Raw genomic sequence first — 18,199 nt, 5'->3', positions numbered from 1 at the left:
TGTGTGACCCATCCAATAGCTGACTGTGAGCATCCACTTCTGTGTTTGCTAGGCCCCGGCATAGTCTCACAAGAGACAGCTATATCTGGGTCCTTTCAGCAAAATCTTGCTAGTGTATGCAATGGTGTCAGCATTTGGAAGCTGATTATGGGATGGATCCCTGGATATGGCAGTTGTTTGTTTTTTTTTTTTTTCACTCATTAAAACCAAGTCACCAGGTGCCAGTTCACTCGACCTCCTGTTTGATATCCTTGCACTTATTTTTCTAGAATAAATGTTCTTTATCTGTTCTGGGAAGCTTAATTGTATCATGAGGAAGGAAAAAAAATGATAAGACAGAGTCTTTTACATTGTAAAAATAGGAAGTATTCACAGCAGACAGGGTGACGTTGATTTTTAAAATGAGTTGAATGACCCATTCTGAAAATCATTGCCTAAAAATAATGCCTGAAGAGAAACTGTCCCTGTGGGGAATTATTGGAATGACACAGGGCCACCCTGATCCAACCTGTGGATAGTGGCCCTGAGGAAACTATGAACCTATGATGCTACTCCTCCTCTGCCTCCTCCCCCTCCCCCTTCTCCCCACTTCCTCCTTCTTCTTTAAGAGAGCATCTTGCCAAAGATTCAAATTCATTCCTTTCGGTGTAGTTTAATTACACAAGCCTTATGCTAATTATTGTTGTACTGCAGATTTGGCAGCTTTACAAAAATCTCAAACGTGTGCACACAAGTTCAAAAACTCCGTTTCAGTAGCCCAGAGTTGGGCTAGGAAGGCATTTCAGAGGATGCCAATCCACAGCGAGGCTGGCTTTTCTTTCTTTTCTTTCTTTTTTTTTTTAAATCTCACGTGTAGCTTGTAATTTGTAGTTTCATAGGAATTTGTTTAACTAGCATGTGTATGTGATTAGCTGCCTGCTAATCTACAAGCCCAAATCTATATTCCTTAACATCTGGGAATGGTGACTGCTAATATGACAGACCAAAGGCTTGAGAAATCCAAACTTCCTCCTGGGCCTCTCCTGCACTGGCCCTGTGGTCTCCTCACCTTGGACCTTCACCGTGGGCAGCAGGGACGCTATATTTCCAACATCCAGCATTCCTAGAAGGGTGTAGACTGGGAAGTCCCGACAGAGCAAGGGGACCATGTAGAGATGTCACTGTCCATCTCTGAGTTTGTGCGGCTGGACGTTGGGGAAGAGTTCTTTCAGTGGCCCGTTCCTTGATGTTAAGATGGGGCAGAAAGTGCCTGTGAAGAAAGAACACTGGACTTGGAGGAAGTGAGACCTTGGAGGTGCTTGAGAGACAATGTCACAGTAGCTAGAAGGGAAGCCATGAGCAAGAAGCAGAACTAATTAGAGATTGAGTTAGAGGGTTGCATGGTTGAAGGCAAAGTATCATCTTTGTTCATGTTGTGTTAACAGAAGCCCAGTAGCTGGGTAAAGCTGGAGGACCAGGTAAGGGTTCTATCCTGTGCTTTTTTTTTTTTTTTTTTCCATAAAGCTGTTAACTGAAGTCCAGGGGTCCAGGAGCTACAACTGCATTAGACACTCAACAGAGAAGATTGACTAACGGTTAGAGCTGACCATGGTATTTGGAAACTGCCACTCATATTTGGGTCCAAAACAAATTATTTCTTATCCCGTGACATAAGAACTATGGTTTTTTGTTTTTTTTGTTTTTTTTTTTTTTTGGTTTTTCGAGACAGGGTTTCTCTGTGTAGCCCTGGCTGTCCTGGCACTCACTTTGTAGACCAGGCTGGCCTCGAACTCAGAAATCCGCCTGCCTCTGCCTCCCGAGTGCTGGGATTAAAGGCATGCGCCACCACGCCCGGCTAAGAACTATGTTTTTGTGTCAACAATATTTATCTATCATCAAAAAATTAGTGAGGTCATATCAGTTCTGAGCCACCAGGACCATCATTAAACTTGTGTTTTATTTACTGATAGCACCAGCAATGTAATGGGGCCAGAACGCGAGTTAACATCACTGACAAGTTATAGGGCCTGGACATAGAGCAGGAAAGAGCAGCGGGTAGACTCTAGGAAGCAGAAAGATGAATGAAGACGTGAGTCTGCCCAAGCCCCAGCTGCAAACCCTTGAGCACCAGGACTTGTCTTATAATCATCTTTAACCACACTGAAGCTTGAGAAAGAGCAGCTCCCGTGATAATTTCACAGTCTTGAAGTCTGTTTGATGCGCTGGTAAACATGCCAGTTCAGTCTTCTCTCCCTGCCTCTCATTTCTGTTTCAGTCCTGAGGGTAGACATTTATTGGGGACTTTCTTAGTTGGAAGGGGAAACAGGAAATGGGAGGTAAGAGGCCACTCTACCACGTTTTCGATCTTGCTGCTGCTTGGGTTCCACTCTTTCACACCTCGGCAAGCTTTGAGGATATAGAGTGTTGGATCAAATATGTGAATTTAGGGTAACCAGATGCTTTTTTTTTCCTCAGATGAATGCAGGGATGACATTTCTGAGTGAATAAAAATCTGAGAAAGAAGTGGCTCTGAGCAACACCTTTATTCTCTCTTCTCATAGCCTCACACTCCTGCCACCACCACCCCTTTCTCATCCCACACAGCCCCCCTCCTTCATCACCCCAATCACTCCATTTTCTCTGAGGGAGCAGCATACCTGGCAGCAGCAGTGAATCCCAGACTTCTGTGTCTCTAGTCTGTAATGGACTTGACAAAACTCCAGATCTGGTAGGACGCAAACGCAGCAACTTCCTGTGAAGGGATCTCGTTAGGTTTTTGTTCGTTAATCTGCACTAAGTTAGCAGAAGCTTTTCCAGGTGTCTGGTGTTGGAAAGGTTTTGTCACACTAATGGTTTCGACCCTCATCATGGTATCTCCTCACTCTAGGTACCCATCCTATTTAGTGAGGCAAACGTCTTACGGATGCCTAAAATAATGAAGGGTCTTTCGTCTTGTGGTTTAAAATACAATTCTTTGATGGTTGATATAGCTGAAGATATATATATATATACATATCTGGAGAGAGCACAGAGGTCACCTATGGTATTTGATAATCTCTAAAAGTAGATTAATCATGGGTCTGGAGAGATGGCTCAGCGGTTAAAAGCACTGGCTGCTCTTCCGAAGGTTCTGAGTTCAATACCCAGCAACCACATGGTGGCTCACAACCATCTGTAATGGGATCTGATGCCCTCTTCTGGTGTGTCTGAAGACAGCAACAGTGTACTCATATACATAAAATAAATAAATCTTTTTTAAGAAGTAATTTAACCACACATTCTTGAAGTCCCCATGAGAATTCATTAGGCAACAGAGAAAGAACAAGAAACAACACAGAGTTAATTATTCTCAAAAGGAAACTAAGAACTGACAAAGCAATAGAACAACTCTGTACCATGCAGAGGTCTGTAAGATGCCCCTGAACACCTCTGTACCATGCAGAGGTCTGTAAGATGCCCCTGAACACCTCTGTACCATGCAGAGGTCTGTAAGATGCCCCTGAACACCTCTGTACCATGCAGAGGTCTGTAAGATGCCCCTGAACACCTCTGTACCATGCAGAGGTCTGTAAGATGCCCCTGAACACCTCTGTACCATGCAGAGGTCTGTAAGATGCCCCTGAACACCTCTGTACCATGCAGAGGTCTGTAAGATGCCCCTGAACACCTCTGTACCATGCAGAGGTCTGTAAGATGCCCCTGAACACCTCTGTACCATGCAGAGGTCTGTAAGATGCCCCTGAACACCTCTGTACCATGCAGAGGTCTGTAAGATGCCACTGGCAAGAGAAACCTAGACAAGAGTTTTTGAAGGTGTTTTTCCATTTACATACAGTAAGAAAATGTCTGAGTAAATAGTTAAGAAAACCTACTGAATTCTTTTTGTGCTGCAAATCAACTTTATCATGTGGGTTTTATTTAATTCTTCACCTAAATGGTTTGTACTCATAGCTTTACAAGTGTTTATATCTTAAGGAAAAAAAAATCCTTTGGATACTAGCTATGTCTTCATGAGACAAAGTTTCTGTCAATATAGAAAAGTCTATGAAATAAATTATCCTAAGTTCATGCTAGGATATAAAAAAAATGCCAAAACTGCAAGGTTAGAAGAAAAAGAAATCGACTGAACATTTCAACTGTGCTTAAAATACCTTTATGGTTGCAGAGGGAAAAAAGAGAGGGGCAGGGAGCATGGTGGAGGGAGAGGGAGAAAGACTATATAATATTGTTTTCTTACACTTAAAAGTGAATAATAAAACCAAACCCTCATAAAGATTTCCAGGTCCGTGTCATCACCCATCATCAGTTTGAATGGAAGACACATTTTACCACTCCCTGGTGAATAATAATGGAGTCAACGGTAGCCTTGGGAATTGAAGAAACTGAAAAACACAGAGAAAGTCTGACTTCGGATGAAATTAATTACTATTATCCCTGAATCCTAGGACAAGTCTCCCATTGTTCTCTGTGGTAGGGTAAGGAGTCTTTGTTCTCTGGCTCACCAGGAAGCACTTTTTACTACTTGAAAATTTCATACGAAAATAAAAATGTCCTCTGTGACAAATACCAAACTCTTTGTAGGCAAATAGATTTCAGGTCACTAAAGACATGAAAATATTTCTCTAAAGACACATGGAAACTATAATGGTTACTTCTAGTCCCCGTCGCCCACCCTAGAGCTAATGGTCGAACCCAGGGCCTCATGAATGGCAGGCAAGCATCCTATCACAGAGCTGTGTCTCCATTTGTGTAGGGGCAATTTATACATATTCCAGATCTTTTGCATTAAATTGAGTATGGTAAGTAAAATACAAACATATGGGAAGACCATTGACACTTACAGCACACAGACATATGGGAAGACCATTGACACTTACAGCACACAGAAGAGAGAACGGCCAACAGACACACATTTCCGAGCTAACAGGTTTTCCTGAGAGCTAGTTCAGAGGTCCTTGGAAAGCTTGGCCAGTCTTATTTTAATACATCAGTTTCATATAAAAACAAGCCAGAACATTTGCAAGGCAAGATGTTGTTTTCCTTTATGTAGTCAGTAAAAGCACAGCTCTAAGATTAGGCTGTCATAACAAAAGAATTTGGGAGCAGCTGATTTTAGACTTATAAAAACAACTCACCCTTACGCCTCAAGGTATCTGAATATGAAGTGTGCTTTGTGCTTCAAGTGTCAGGGCAAGTAAGTCTGCCCTTTTTTGTAATGAGAGAACTCATATGAAGGAAAAAATGAGAAGAAATGATTGCACAGATTGATCTGGGAGTTGGTGAGTAACACTTGTATCATAAAATCATGCATTCTACTGCCTTCCCCTTAATCTCAGCACTCAGGAGACAGAGGCAGGAGGATTTCTGTGAATTCCAGACCAGTCTGGGCTACAAAGCAAGGTCCAGAACAACCAGGGGAGTTAGAGAGGAACCCTGTCTTAAAACACCATCAAACAAAACAACCCCCTGTCCCTAAGTAATGAATTCTGTTCTTGCTGTTTCTTAAACTTTTAGGAGTGGAACATTAATTTATTCATGGTCATATGTGAAGGCTTGAAGATTTCTGGTATTTATGGCTTAAGTTGTGTGGACTTTTAGCTATCGTAGCACTCTTTAAAAATCGGTGCTTTTGGGAAAGGTAAGGGATAAAAGCTTGTGATACATCGCTTTAAGTCAATTAGGCAATGGCGAATATGCTTGACTACAGCTGTTAAATGTTCCTTTGGTGTTTTGCATGACTCTAGCTGCCTCTCATACATTATCATTGAATTTCCCTGTCTCTAGGAGGTGGATATTGTTTTCATTTACCAAGCCATCGACCTGAGGTCCATGGCCACACTACACGCCATAGCACAAAACAAAAACAAAACAAATAAAAAACTGTGGTGCCAGGTCTCTAATCTAGGCAATTGCAACATCTGCAGATCTAATCACCTCATTAAGTTCCTTTAGGTTCTGTATTTATTAACTGGCTGCCTAGGAGTCTAATCACTTCTCTCGAGTCACTTTAGAGCTACTATTAGCAGATATTCGGAAAGAGAGCTGTCCCCTGTTACAAACTTCCCAGTGACTCACAAGTTAGCTCAACTTCTCTACATCCAGGGCTCCACCCAAGCTAGTTCATTTTGCTGTTGCATAGCAACAGGACATCCTGAACTCTAGAAGGCCGTGCAGCCTCCCAGAGTCTAGCAAGGGGCCTCCCGGGGGCCCCCAGAGCCTACCAAGGGGCATCCCTGGAGTCGAGCCAGGGTCTAGCAAGGGGCCTCCCGGGGGCCCCCCAGAGCCTAGCAAGGGGCATCTCAGGAGTCGAGCCAGGGTCTAGCAAGGGGCCTCCCGGGGGCCCCCCAGGATCAAGCAAGGGGTTTAGTTCTCAAATATCTAGTCCGAACCTGTCGGATCGACCGCACCCCGCTTCCTGTTCTGCGCCGTAATACACTTCCTTAGGTTATTTTTTTTCTCAGATTTGACCAAAACATGTGAAGCCAAGCAGAGGTGGGCACAGACCAAAATAAGGGGGCGAGTCCGCAAGGCAGGCTGGGGATGCCCTCTACTGCTTGTGCAGAGACACCCGCATAGACTCCGATCCAGCAGGGAGCCGAGCGGGCCCCGCGGCTTCCGGCCCTGCCACGTCTGAGGAGGAAAAGCCTTTGCGGTGGGGAAAGCCGAGCCTGCCAGGGGGCGAGCGCTGCCAGAGGGCGGTGCTCTCGGGCGCGCCACCCTGACGATACCCACCCCGCCCCAACCCCACCAGGGAAGCTGCTCGGGAAGGCAGCTGGCACCGCAACTCCCAAAGGCAGTGGCGAGCGGAAGCGCGCCCCCCTCAGGCCCCTCCAGGGGCCTAACATCGGTTTTTCCATGGACGCCACCCCACGGCTGGCGGCCGCGCGCGCGTAGCCGAGCCCTGGAGCGCGCCGGCCAGCCCTGCCAATCACGAGCCGCGCCCGCCTCCCGCCGGGCCCCGCCCCGCCCCGTGGCCGAGGCCCGCGGCCCGCCGCGCACGCGCAGTCGGAGCTGTACGGAGCACATCCGCCTGCTCCGGCCAAGCCTAGCCAATCGTACGTCTCTCCTCCGGTGAGGCTCCGCCCCCGGGGCGAGGTCAGTGGGCTGCGGGCGCTCCGCTGGTTGTGTGTACGCTGTGTCGCCGCTGTGAGCATGGCTGAGGAAGGTACTGAGCTTTCTCCCTGGGGCTGGCCTGAGCGGCAGGCCTGCGGGTGTCTGGGTATCTGACGGAGAAGCTCTCCCCGCCCGGCGTCGCGGGAGCTCGGACTCCTGCTCTGTGGGGTAGAGGGCTTTCTGTGGCGAGGGAGGCGGAGGAGAGGAGGAATGGAGAAGGAGGGCGACGGGGTTGCTGAAGAGAAGGGAGCGGGGGAGCGCGCTTTCTGTGATGGGGACGGGGTGGGGAAAGAGGGGAGCTGAGTGGGGCGCGGGGGTCGGGGGGAGGGCTTTCTGTGGTGAGGAGGGAGGGGGAGGGGGCGGGGTGGAGAGGGGCGGGGCTTGGTGGAAAAGATGGGCGGGGTTGGGGGAGGAGGGCGGAGTCTTTGACCGTAGTAAACCCAAAGGGGCAGATGCTGCTTTCTGACACCTCAGAACTTGGTTCTAGGCGCAAAGCTTTTAAGATTCAAGATTCAGGCTGTATAGCTTTTATTTACGAAATTATAACAAAGATGAAAATTCTTGACTAGGTATAGCTCCACTTCCTGAAACACAAATTTTTGGGGATGTTTTGTAGGGAAAAAATGAAAGTCAATGAGATACTAGCTGGTTTATTTGTCGTGAAAGAAACAAAACTGGGTTACTTCCCCATGTGGAAAGGTAAATGGAAAACTATGAGAAGGATTAGAATAAATTATAGCTACATATAATTGGAAGAAATGGCTGACTTTTTTGGTGTTCACTGAAGAAAATTTTGTTCAGAAAAATTGAGGTCTGTTTTGAGATAATTAATTTGATTATCATTCGTGTCTTTTCTTTTTCAGAAGGAAATCAGGAGTTCACTTCCAAGATGGAAAACCCATCAGATTCAGCATCGACTTCACCTGACGCTCCTCAGGCCAGTGAGAATCCACCATCACCCCCGACTTCACCTGTCGCTCCTCAGCCCAGTGAGAATCCACCATCACCCCCGACTTCACCTGCCCCTCAGCCCAGTGAGAATCCACCATCACCCCCGACTTCACCTGATGTGCCTCAGACCAGTGAGAATCCACCATCACCCCCGACTTCACCTGCCACTCCTCAGACCAGGGAGAATCCACCATCACCCCATTCGAATAGTTCAGGAAAACAAGTATGGATATCTTGTGTTGTCCTCTATCCCCCACCCCCATCTGTCTGTTCCAAAGTATTCTGATAGTGCCGGTTTTAAGGATACTGGAGTGTGAATTAATGTGTAGCTCATACCTTTCTAACTGCCAAGATTTTCTTCTTGAATCAGTTCATTTTGTTTAATTTCTTATGAGGTTACTGCGATGCTCCAAACCAAGGAAACTTGAATCTGTACAGTATTTCTTAGGGGGACGTCTTTGGTAGCAGGTCTTCTCCTTAGTTTATAGTTCTGAAGCATTTCTAGTATTATCAGGCAAATACTAGCTGCCAGTGGCAGGCGAAGTGTCTCAGTCCTATTTTAGTTAACCTTGCTAAAGTAAGACTATAGGTAGCCTCTGGATATTAGAGACATTGGTGATGCTTGCATGAGATTTGTGGAAACAGAAAGCCATCCATTGTACCTATCATAGAAGCATATAGCCTTTATTTTTAATAGATCGATTTACTACAAGAATGTATCCTTAACATTTTTGATGTTTGTGTCTTTTTCAGCCTCTGAGTGGAACACCTAAAGAGAGGTTAAAGAAAGCAAGATCTTCATCTCATTCATTTTGTAGTGTGGTGAAGCGTATGAAGGTAGAGAGTGACGAAAATAATCAGACCCCTTCAGAACCAGGAGAATCTTCAAAGGAAGAAAGTTGTTCAAAGGCCCAAGAAAGCTTGAAAAACAAAGACAGTGAGCCTGGAGAAAAGAGCTCAGAGGAGAAAACCACGTGTGAATCTAAGTCGCCGGATACTGGGTCATCTAATGCCCTCCCAAAGGAGTCTGAGAATGCGGCCGTTAGAGAAAAATTAAAACAAGAAAAAATAAGATTGATCAGGCAGGTTGAAGAGAAGGAAGACCTTCTTCGGAGGTTAAAGTTAGTCAAGATGTATAGAATAAAGGTAAGAAGGATTTTAGAACCGTTATATCATTTTTACATAAATTGCAGTAGTTTCTAAAATTGGAGATACATTTTAGTTTGATAAACAGTCAGCCAGAAAACCAGAAACCCGCGTTACAAGAGCTTTGACTGAAATGGAAGTAGTTGGTTCAGAGTGAGGCTGAGGAACCCCTTCAACACCAGGTAAAACTTAAAAGCTTAGGGTTTTGTTTAATGCACAGGTGGAGCGTTTTGGCCTTAATTTCTAGCCAGTAGCAAGATGAGAAGTGTGAGGGGTGCAATGAAGATGCAGTGGGAACAGAGAGGGATGGCGTTAGAACTAAAAATGGACCACAGAATGCAAAGTGCTGTACTTTCAGTAACGATCCTGCCTAAATGTCAGGCATTTTATTTGAGAAAACGGATTTTAGGTTTCAGCTCACACACGTTGAGTAAAATAGAACATGGATGTCTAGAAGGAGACATTTATTATCTTTGTAGTTCTTACCCACGTAACACCTCATTTTATCCCAAAACTGGAGTAAGTGACAGAATGGCATGTCTTATATGTGGTTTTGAATTTTTAGGACTTTTCTAAATGTACCTGATGCGAAATGTTGAAAATACTTTAAACTTGAATATTTTTACCTTTAAGAAGTTTGCAGTACATGGAGAAGTTAGGCACAACCCAACGTCATATCTTAAAAAGTATAGTTATATAAATGGTGTATTGAGACCCTCAGTTTGTTCTTACATCTAATACGTGAATTTAATAATACTTTTCTAAGGTTAAGGTCTGTCCAGAGCTTGTACTGCCCTTTATACCTGTGTTACTGGCCTTTAAAGTTAGACAGGAACTAATTCATTAATTTAGCTACCTTGATGATGTGAGTTAAGAGCCCCACATCTGATGACTGACTGACTTTTTCTGTTTCAGAACGACGTGACTGAGTTAGAGAATCTAATAAAGAAGTGGAGGAAGTGTGGTCAGCGGCTGCTGTGTGAGCTGCAGTCTATCATGTCGGAGGACGAGGACGAGAAGCTGACGCTCACCGAGCTGATCGACTTCTACGGGATAGACGACAACTTGCTGCACTACAATCGAAGTGAAGAAGAATTTACGGGGGTGTGAGGCTATTCCCCCCTCTCTTCTTTGGGTGATGTGATCATACCTAGGGCCTCAAAACGTGCTCTGTTCCTGAGCTGTACACTTGGCCGCTTTACAGATTGTCTTTGAGAATGGCAATGCAAAGAGAAATGTTTTAAAGGGAAAAAAAAGATCTAAGCTGTTGTGGCTTAGAGGGAGGAATGTTGAACAGTTTGGGATATTCTGACACAAAATTATAAGACGAAGCTTAGTATTTTGGATATGTTTGCTAAAGAAAATATTTAAGTATAAAAAGTTAAAATTGTGTTTAAAAGGAAGTTTGGATAATTCTAGAAACCAGGGGTAATTCATTGATTTGGGGGGCAAAAGGTTTTATATTCAGTATTAGAAAGTAGTATGTTGAATGTCTAAATCTCAAGTGGCATAAATGTAGCCTGCCCCTCCTAAGTTCATGGACCTAGCCTCATTTGCTTAATGTATCTGTTTGCTAACCTAGCAGCTAATTAAACTTAAATGTCTACACTTTTCTCCAGTTTGCTTTCATTTTCCTCATGTACTAAAATGAACATCTGTTTCTTGGGATGCTTCATAGCCTTATTTCCTACACGAAGGTGCTCTTGGCATGAACGGTCTTCATAATTGCCTTTGTGGCTTTATCTGTGATGTAAATTGGAACGGTCTGTTGAGTTCATAGCTCTCAGCCAGAGCCATGTGTAAAAATGTGGCCTAAGCTGGCCCAGTAGCTGAGAATTTACAATGAGCCCATGGGGAACGAGTGTTGCTGTTGCTGTGGCTACTGTATGAACTTGGAAGACAAAGGGCTAACATTTTTAAGGGAGAGCCTTGGGGCCTCCTCGTTCTATCTGCCAGTCATTCCTGAAGCCTTCATGATTTCTGCCTTGGGATCTAGAAAAAAGATTCGTTTCTAATTGGCCAGTATTCTAGAGTCTCTTCCCAGAAGTTCATTTTTAGTTGAGCACACTCCTTCCCTTCTGATCTGAAAACCCTTGCTGTTTGATACAACAGGGGATTCAGACCTGTACACACCCACCTACCATATACATGTATGTATAAATTCCCTCTTGCCATCTGTATTTGTGAATCTGTCCTTCCTCCACATAAGGCCATGCTATGCTTGACCTAATTGACTATATCACTAGTAATGAACTATAAAAACTTAGGAACATAACTGCTGTTGAGCAGAAGCTAAGAGGCGTTGGTACCATGAACAGTGTTGATGGGTGGGTTAGAGCCCTTGCATCTGTCAGACCACTAAACTGGAAGGGATCTTTGGGCAGTTGTCCTCCAAGCTCAGCTTATCCGTGCTTCAAAGCTGAGGCAGCTGAGGAAGGAGCACCTCTTAAGGTTGGTGATAAGCCATAAGTAGCCCGGGATGTTTGTCCATTAAGACCAGAATCGGTCTGTTAAATTTAGGACATTGTCTTTTTGCTAAGGGAGTATTCAGGCAGCTCGTTTAAATGACATACTAGCAAAACCAAATCCAGTATATCCATGCTTGACTCTGCAGTTGTCACAGACCTGGCAATCCCATGCTAAGTATAAAGTGCCTGTACCTTACCTCTTGATCCCATCTCTGTGCTTCTCAAAAGTCTCTTAGAAATCCTACAAGAAGTGTTACCAATGGCTTCTCTGCTAAGTCATCTAAACTACCTACCTTAGAATCCTTCTAGTTGTGGGGAAGGAAGAGTCCGCAAAGAGATGTTGGGCCTGCTGTTGACACACGAAGTGCTGAGCACTAATGGAAAGTCAGTTTCTTCTAAATGGAATTTTTTCCTACTATTTTTACATCTGTGATAGCTGGAAGTATTCATTTTTTCCTTTTATTGGAAATAGCTTTTTTTTCTCTTACATAGATTCTGATAGTTTCCCTTCCCTCTACTCCTAGTTCTTCCTTCCCCTCTCATCCAGATCCACCCTCTTTCTGTCTCATTAAAAAACTAAGACAGGCTTCTAGGGATGAGAGTAAAGTCAAATAAGATAAAAACTAATATGCCAGAATAGGCAAAACAAACTTAAGTGGGAATTTTTATTTTTTTGAGGTAGTCTCATGTAACCCAGAATGGCAGCCAGTTCTAATGATTGTGAAATTACAGGAGTATGCTCCCAAGTGAAAGATTTGTTTTGATTACTTTTACCCATTCAAGTATATATTATATATGGTGATGTACATTAAACCTAAATTTAGATTATAAGTTGCAGAAAACTGGGACATTGCTCTCACGTGGAGTCAGACAATGATAAGTGATCTTGAAGATGTCCCTTGGAGTCAGCAGACCGCAGCTCTGGGAGGGTGGATGGGATTATGTTTGCCAAGGAGTTGTCTTGCAGAATTAGAATTTTCTACAAAGTAGAATAAAGGATTTCAAGGTAATGAGCACACGTTTACTGGACCCTTTGAGGGTTAAAAACAAAACAAAACAGTTCTGTTACAGTAGGGAAGGAAGGAAGACTGTTTGTGAAATATAATTTACAATCCAGTGTTTCTTGGCTGAAAACCACTGTTTTTTAATAAATACAAGCGACACTTTACAATATTTTACTCATTTATTCCTGGAGGATAGGTAACTGTGCTGAGTAACCACCTAAACTGTACTATTAAAACTGTGCAGCTAAGAGGTGACCTACTTAAATTTCCTGATAAGGAGAGAAAGAAGTTTCTGTCCAAGTGATTCTGTTCAAGGGACATTTAGTTGGGTGTTGTGTGCCTTCTGCTCTACATTGGGATGAGAGCAGGGAATGTCTTCATCCTGAGTCTTTCAACTTCAGCCTGCAGGATTGAGATCTGCTCAGCTTGCTGCTTGGAGATGTTCAACAGCCTCTGCAGCTTCAGCTGGTTGTCGTAGCGTTCTCTAGCAATCTTCTCACAGGTCAGCTTAGATCCTAATCCAGAAATGGAGAACAGAAGTCGTTATTACCACCTCTTTCCATACAGAAGCAACACTTAGGGTCAGTCCTGTCGAAGGGGATGCTGGGAGCTATGACTGTTGTCCAACTATGGGGAAACTGGTTAGAATCCCTTTGATTGACTGAGAAAAAGAGCTCACCTATCTCATTGCAAATGTCTTGTCTCTCTGAGACGGCCACCAGTTCTTCCCGTAGATTACAGCTTAGGGTGAAATTTGCAACATCTTTCTGATTGCTGTATTTTCCCAGTTTCTTGAGTAGCTTTTTGCAGTTTTCTACATTCTTCTTATGATTCTGAAATTTTTATTCCCATGAAACCCCAAAACAGTGTTGAAAAAAAGTTTATAAAAACATTTGTACTTTTAAAATACTTTATCATCACTTAAGATAATACTGTATATATCCCTTGTATCTGTTGGATGGTCTGTCCATAGTAAACACTCGGGTTTTTTTTTTTTGTTAAAAGATAGAATGTTAATACCACACTTTAGAAAAGATTTTTAGATGGTCTTAATTTAACAATGAACATTTTAAAACCTTGGCAATTACTTTCCTTTAATCTTATATGCTATACATAGTAAAACCAGTTTTGTTACTAAGTGATACTAAGATTAAAAAACAAAAGTCCAAATGCCAGGAAAACAATCGGTACTTGTGTGGCTCAGATTTAACTACTGTGAAAGCAAATCCACATAAATTATTCCCAGTATCCAGAGAAGTGCTGCAGTCTTAGCACTGGCTATGGTTACAAAGACACCATTTGGGGACCTCTTGATTGTCATGAGTATCAGTAAATTATCAAGTTAATGTTAGTTTCTGTCAGAGCCCGTGGCTGAAACATTACTTTGTCCATATGGTTCATGTCTGTTAGCTTTAGAATAATTGATAAGCTTGAGGCTGACCTTATCTATAACACTGATCGTTTGCTCCATTATTCCAATCTGAATGGCAATCACATTCTCGTAGTTTGGTTCATTTAGGTACTTTAAAAAAAGAAAAAAAGGCATCACAATACATGTTAGGATAATGTTTTCTATTTCTTTGAGGTAACTATAGACAGTTTTGAAAATTACAGCTTTTCATAGCAAATATCTGTATGTTAAGATTAATTTGCCTTTTGTGCTATCATATTTACTCTTATTTAGCTATCAATACACTCATCTCTCTATATGCTAATCATTACAAAGATCTAATGTTTTTCATTTGTTCAACTTTGAAAGATACTGTCTACCTAGGGACTTTGTAGTTTATTTGGTAGCTAAAGAGTGTCATTTAAAATATTTGAATAGATGTTACTAGAATCAAGTAGGAATTCAATGTGACAGCAGTATAAAAAATAATAAAACTAATGTTGAGAGGGAAAGGAGGGGAGGGGAGGGAGAAAGGGAGAGAGAGGGCATGTGTAGGTGGACGACAGAATGAGCATGAATGAGGATACGAGAGACCCCGGGCCAAGAGACTAGTTAGAGGCTAATTGTAAGACAGCGCATCTTACTCTTAAACCAATGAAAACGGAGGACTGGCCGAACAGCGGCAGAAACAGGAGACGAAGAAGATAAATAGCTAAACTGGGAAAGACAGGTACAGGAAAGACTGACTCAAATCTTTAAGCCTGAGTGAGTGTCTGTAGAGAGATGGGAAATAAGAAAAGAGTCATGTAATTAGCAAATTAAAGCCCTGTAGGGAAAAGAACTTAGCTGTGCTCACACCTGGCTTGTGCTTAGATCTGGCTTGGCATATGATGCTTGCCATATGCAGGCAGGCAGTAAGTCTTTTCGAAGAATGGACACAGGCTGGGGCAGGGAAGACTTGCCTTCTGCCGGTCTCGTGAGAAGAAGAGCATCTGGATGTCCCAGGCCCTCTGGTTTAGGTCCTCCATCTCCATCTCCATTTTCTTGTGTTCCCACTCAATCTGATAGATTCCTTTGTGGACCTCTTTACTTTCCATCATACTAGCAACTTTCTTTTGTCCTTGAGTCTAAAAGAGTAAAAATGAGTAGTCAGGGTCTGATTCTGTATACGAGACTGCAGACCATCTGAAGCTGCTAAGACTTATCTGATAACCTGTATGGGTTTGGAAGTCTTCATGTCTTCGCAGCTGATCCTCCTGGATAAAGCATGTGGTTAACATGGCTAGGCATACCAGCATCTATCTCGTAGCTAGTAGCAAGGAAAAATGTCAGATGTGACACTTAAACACCCTGCTGTTTTGTACTTCATTTTGGAATAATGGTTACTCAGTTTATTCATATTAGGCTATAGATTCATATCTTCAATATATTTATATAGGTTATTTAATAACCCATATGAAATTCAGAAATAGTTAAAGATAAATAACATTTAAATTAAATATTAAACACCAACTTTGTTTTAAAGATTTATTTATTATTATATCTAAGTACATTGTAGCTGTCTTCAGACACACCAGAAGAGGGCGTCAGATCTCATTACGGATGATTGTGAGCCACCATGTGGTTGCTGGGATTTGAACTCACGACCTTTGAAAGAGCAGTCAGTGCTCTTAACCGCTTGAGCCATCTCTCCAGCCCAACACCAACTTTTATTATCAAATAAAATATTAAATACTTATTCAATTCACTTAAATATTTAATAGTACATGATCTCAAAATTAAGGAACATTAATACGGATAATTTATTTAAATAAAGATGGTCCTAAGATCATCAGATGAGATTACTGTGTCTCTAAAATGAATTTATAGCCCTGTGTGGTGGCCCCTACCTGCAATTCTAGTTCTTTGGAGGCTTTGATCACATAATCTCTGAGCCAGCCTGGGCTGTCTGTCAGTCAAGCAGTCTATCAATTTATGTCAGATACTACCCATTACCATTTTCCATTCTTTCTCTTCTTTTTGATGCTCGTGCAGCTAAGCCCTGCCCTGCCACGTTCTACTCCGTTATTCATCCTTTGCTCGGAGCTTGGTCCCTCGACTCCTTGCAGTTCTTACCTTCCCTCATCTTTTAAAATTGTATCTCAGTCACCCTACTCCTGTGCTCGCTTGTTTCATCTGGCCCTCAGTAGCCAAAATAGTCTCTAAGTTTAAACATTTCTCTGCTGAGGAGAGCCGTTGACCCAGTCGAGGGTCAGATGCTTTGGTTTATGCAAGGTGGGGGGAGAGAGGTTGCCATTGGCATGTCATGAGTAGAGGTCAGGGATGCTGCTAAGCAGCCTACACAGGGTGGCCCCCCGTAGCAAATAATCCATCCCAAATGCCAGTGTGCTAAGGCGGAGCAGCGATGTTTTAGAGCCCTGTCTCCTTTCCCACCTTCCTCTCAGGCAGTGTTGTAGGATGTGCTTAGTGTCATTCTGTCCCCATGTCCTGGTATCTCACCCCTCCTGAGTGGTGCCCCTTCCTTAGCCCTCTACTTAGACCACTCCTGTCAAATAGTTGACACTGCACAAATCTACTTGGCATCTCTTCTCTCGGGGTAGCTAGGAAACAGTGCCTAGTTTTCTTTCCTACTTCACTAGAAGTTCCTCCACCTCTTTCCCTGTTTCCTTCTGTGCTGGACCTTTCAGAATTGGATTGGAGGTGCAAACACAAACTCCCTATTTTTGGTCTATCTAACTTTCTCGGTTATCTCGACCAATCTCATGGCTTAAAATTACCCATAAGTAGATATCTGTGGAATAATCAATGTGCAGGTATTTACACGTGATCTATAGAGAGGACTCGATCTGAACTCTTGTCAAGTTGGACATTCCACTGAAATGTTTTTAAATACATCTTAAGTTAACAAAGGGCAAACAGAACTCTTAACTGACTCCAGCCAAAGCTCCAGTCACAGTCTTTCCACCAACAGTTATTGATACTATAATCTACAACAGTTATTGATACTATAATCTACAACAGTTATTGATACTGTAATCTACTCAGCTAATCAACCTACAATTTTAACAATTTAAGATTTTCTGAGACAGGATCTTGGTATGTAATCCAGGCTGGCACTTACTGTATCTCTTGACCTGGCCTCTGAGTTCTGGGGTTACAGGTATCATCAAACCTGGCTAAGCATGGTATTTTCTGCAAACCTCCACTACATGTTTACCAAGAACACTTGAAAAAGGTGGAAAGTTGGGGAGTCTACTTCGGTTGTCTAGTTTTGGAGCAAGATTGGAACCAGCATTTAGGAAAAGCTAGCCTTTTCTTTTATAGAGCTAAGGCCTTTGGCCACTGAGAGAACAGCAAGCCCTGCCTCATCAGGATGGTTTTGGTAGGGAAAGGGTAGAAGAAACCAACATAGAAAAAGGAAAGCAAGCTATATATTCCTAGTGAAAAGGTAAGGAAGAATATACTGAAACAAAAAAAGAAAAGAACCGCCTCCCACGAAAATCCTGTCAACCAAGAATTTAAGAATCATGTTTAAAAAGCCATGTTTCAGAAATGAAGGCTAATCTGAAAGGGTCCTAAATTTGAGGCCAGCCTAGGCAATTGTAGCAAGACCTTTTCTCAAAACTCTAAATGTAAGCCGGGCGGTGGTGGCGCACGCCTTTAATCCCAGCACTCGGAAGGCAGAGGCAGGTGGATTTCTGAGTTCGAGGCCAGCCTGGTCTATAAAGTGAGTTCCAGGACAGCCAGGGCTACACAGAGAAACCCTGTCTCGAAAAACCAAAAAAAAAAAAAAAAAAAAAAACCTCTAAATGTAGAGTGGACTATTTTAAAATGAAGGACAGATTAAGACATTTTGAGGGGAACTGAGTGGACAGAGGAAATCCAGTGTTAGTGGGTCAGCTCTGTAAGGATGCTAAAGGAAGTTCATCAAGTCCAGAGATAGTAGAAGGAACTCAACAAAGAAGATAAAAATACTACCGAGGAACTCTGAATACACGTGTAAATGTAAAACCCAGTCTGGTCCCTAATTACTCCTTGTAAGAGGAAAAGACACAGAACAGTCTCCATACATCAGTGTTCATGAGTACAGACTACGGAAAGACGGAATACAGCACTGAGCTGCGCTTTAGAGGGGCAGAGCTTCCAAT

General features: G+C 43.0%; 2 protein-coding genes across 2 annotated transcripts in view; one reads left to right on the top strand and one right to left on the bottom strand.

Annotated features, from left to right (window-relative positions):
- The first annotated feature begins 7,036 nt into the window (after window positions 1-7,036).
- Sfr1 (SWI5 dependent homologous recombination repair protein 1) lies at window positions 7,037-12,648 on the top strand. Its single transcript, XM_021152014.3, has 4 exons — window positions 7,037-7,144; window positions 7,956-8,266; window positions 8,797-9,189; window positions 10,105-12,648. The coding sequence occupies exons 1-4, from the start codon at window positions 7,132-7,134 to the stop codon at window positions 10,297-10,299; spliced, it is 912 nt and encodes a 303-aa protein (XP_021007673.1). The 5' UTR covers window positions 7,037-7,131; the 3' UTR covers window positions 10,300-12,648.
- A 183-nt stretch (window positions 12,649-12,831) lies between these two features.
- The window catches only part of Cfap43 (cilia and flagella associated protein 43), a 91,449-nt gene continuing 86,081 nt past the window's right edge, over window positions 12,832-18,199 (bottom strand). The window contains exons 35-38 of the mRNA XM_085833773.1: window positions 15,014-15,178; window positions 14,103-14,183; window positions 13,341-13,494; window positions 12,832-13,176 (exon numbers count right to left, since the gene is read on the bottom strand). Of these exons, the coding sequence (XP_085689899.1) occupies window positions 13,010-13,176; window positions 13,341-13,494; window positions 14,103-14,183; window positions 15,014-15,178 (567 nt within the window). The 3' untranslated portion in view covers window positions 12,832-13,009. The remainder of the gene's footprint in view (window positions 13,177-13,340; window positions 13,495-14,102; window positions 14,184-15,013; window positions 15,179-18,199) is intronic.

Source organism: Mus caroli, unplaced genomic scaffold, assembly GCF_978045245.1.
Source record: "Mus caroli unplaced genomic scaffold, Mus_caroli_1 scaffold_20, whole genome shotgun sequence".
Taxonomy (NCBI): Eukaryota; Metazoa; Chordata; class Mammalia; order Rodentia; family Muridae; genus Mus; species Mus caroli.
The sequence above is the reverse complement of the archived record's forward strand: the minus strand, read 5'-3'. Positions and strand labels throughout refer to the sequence as shown.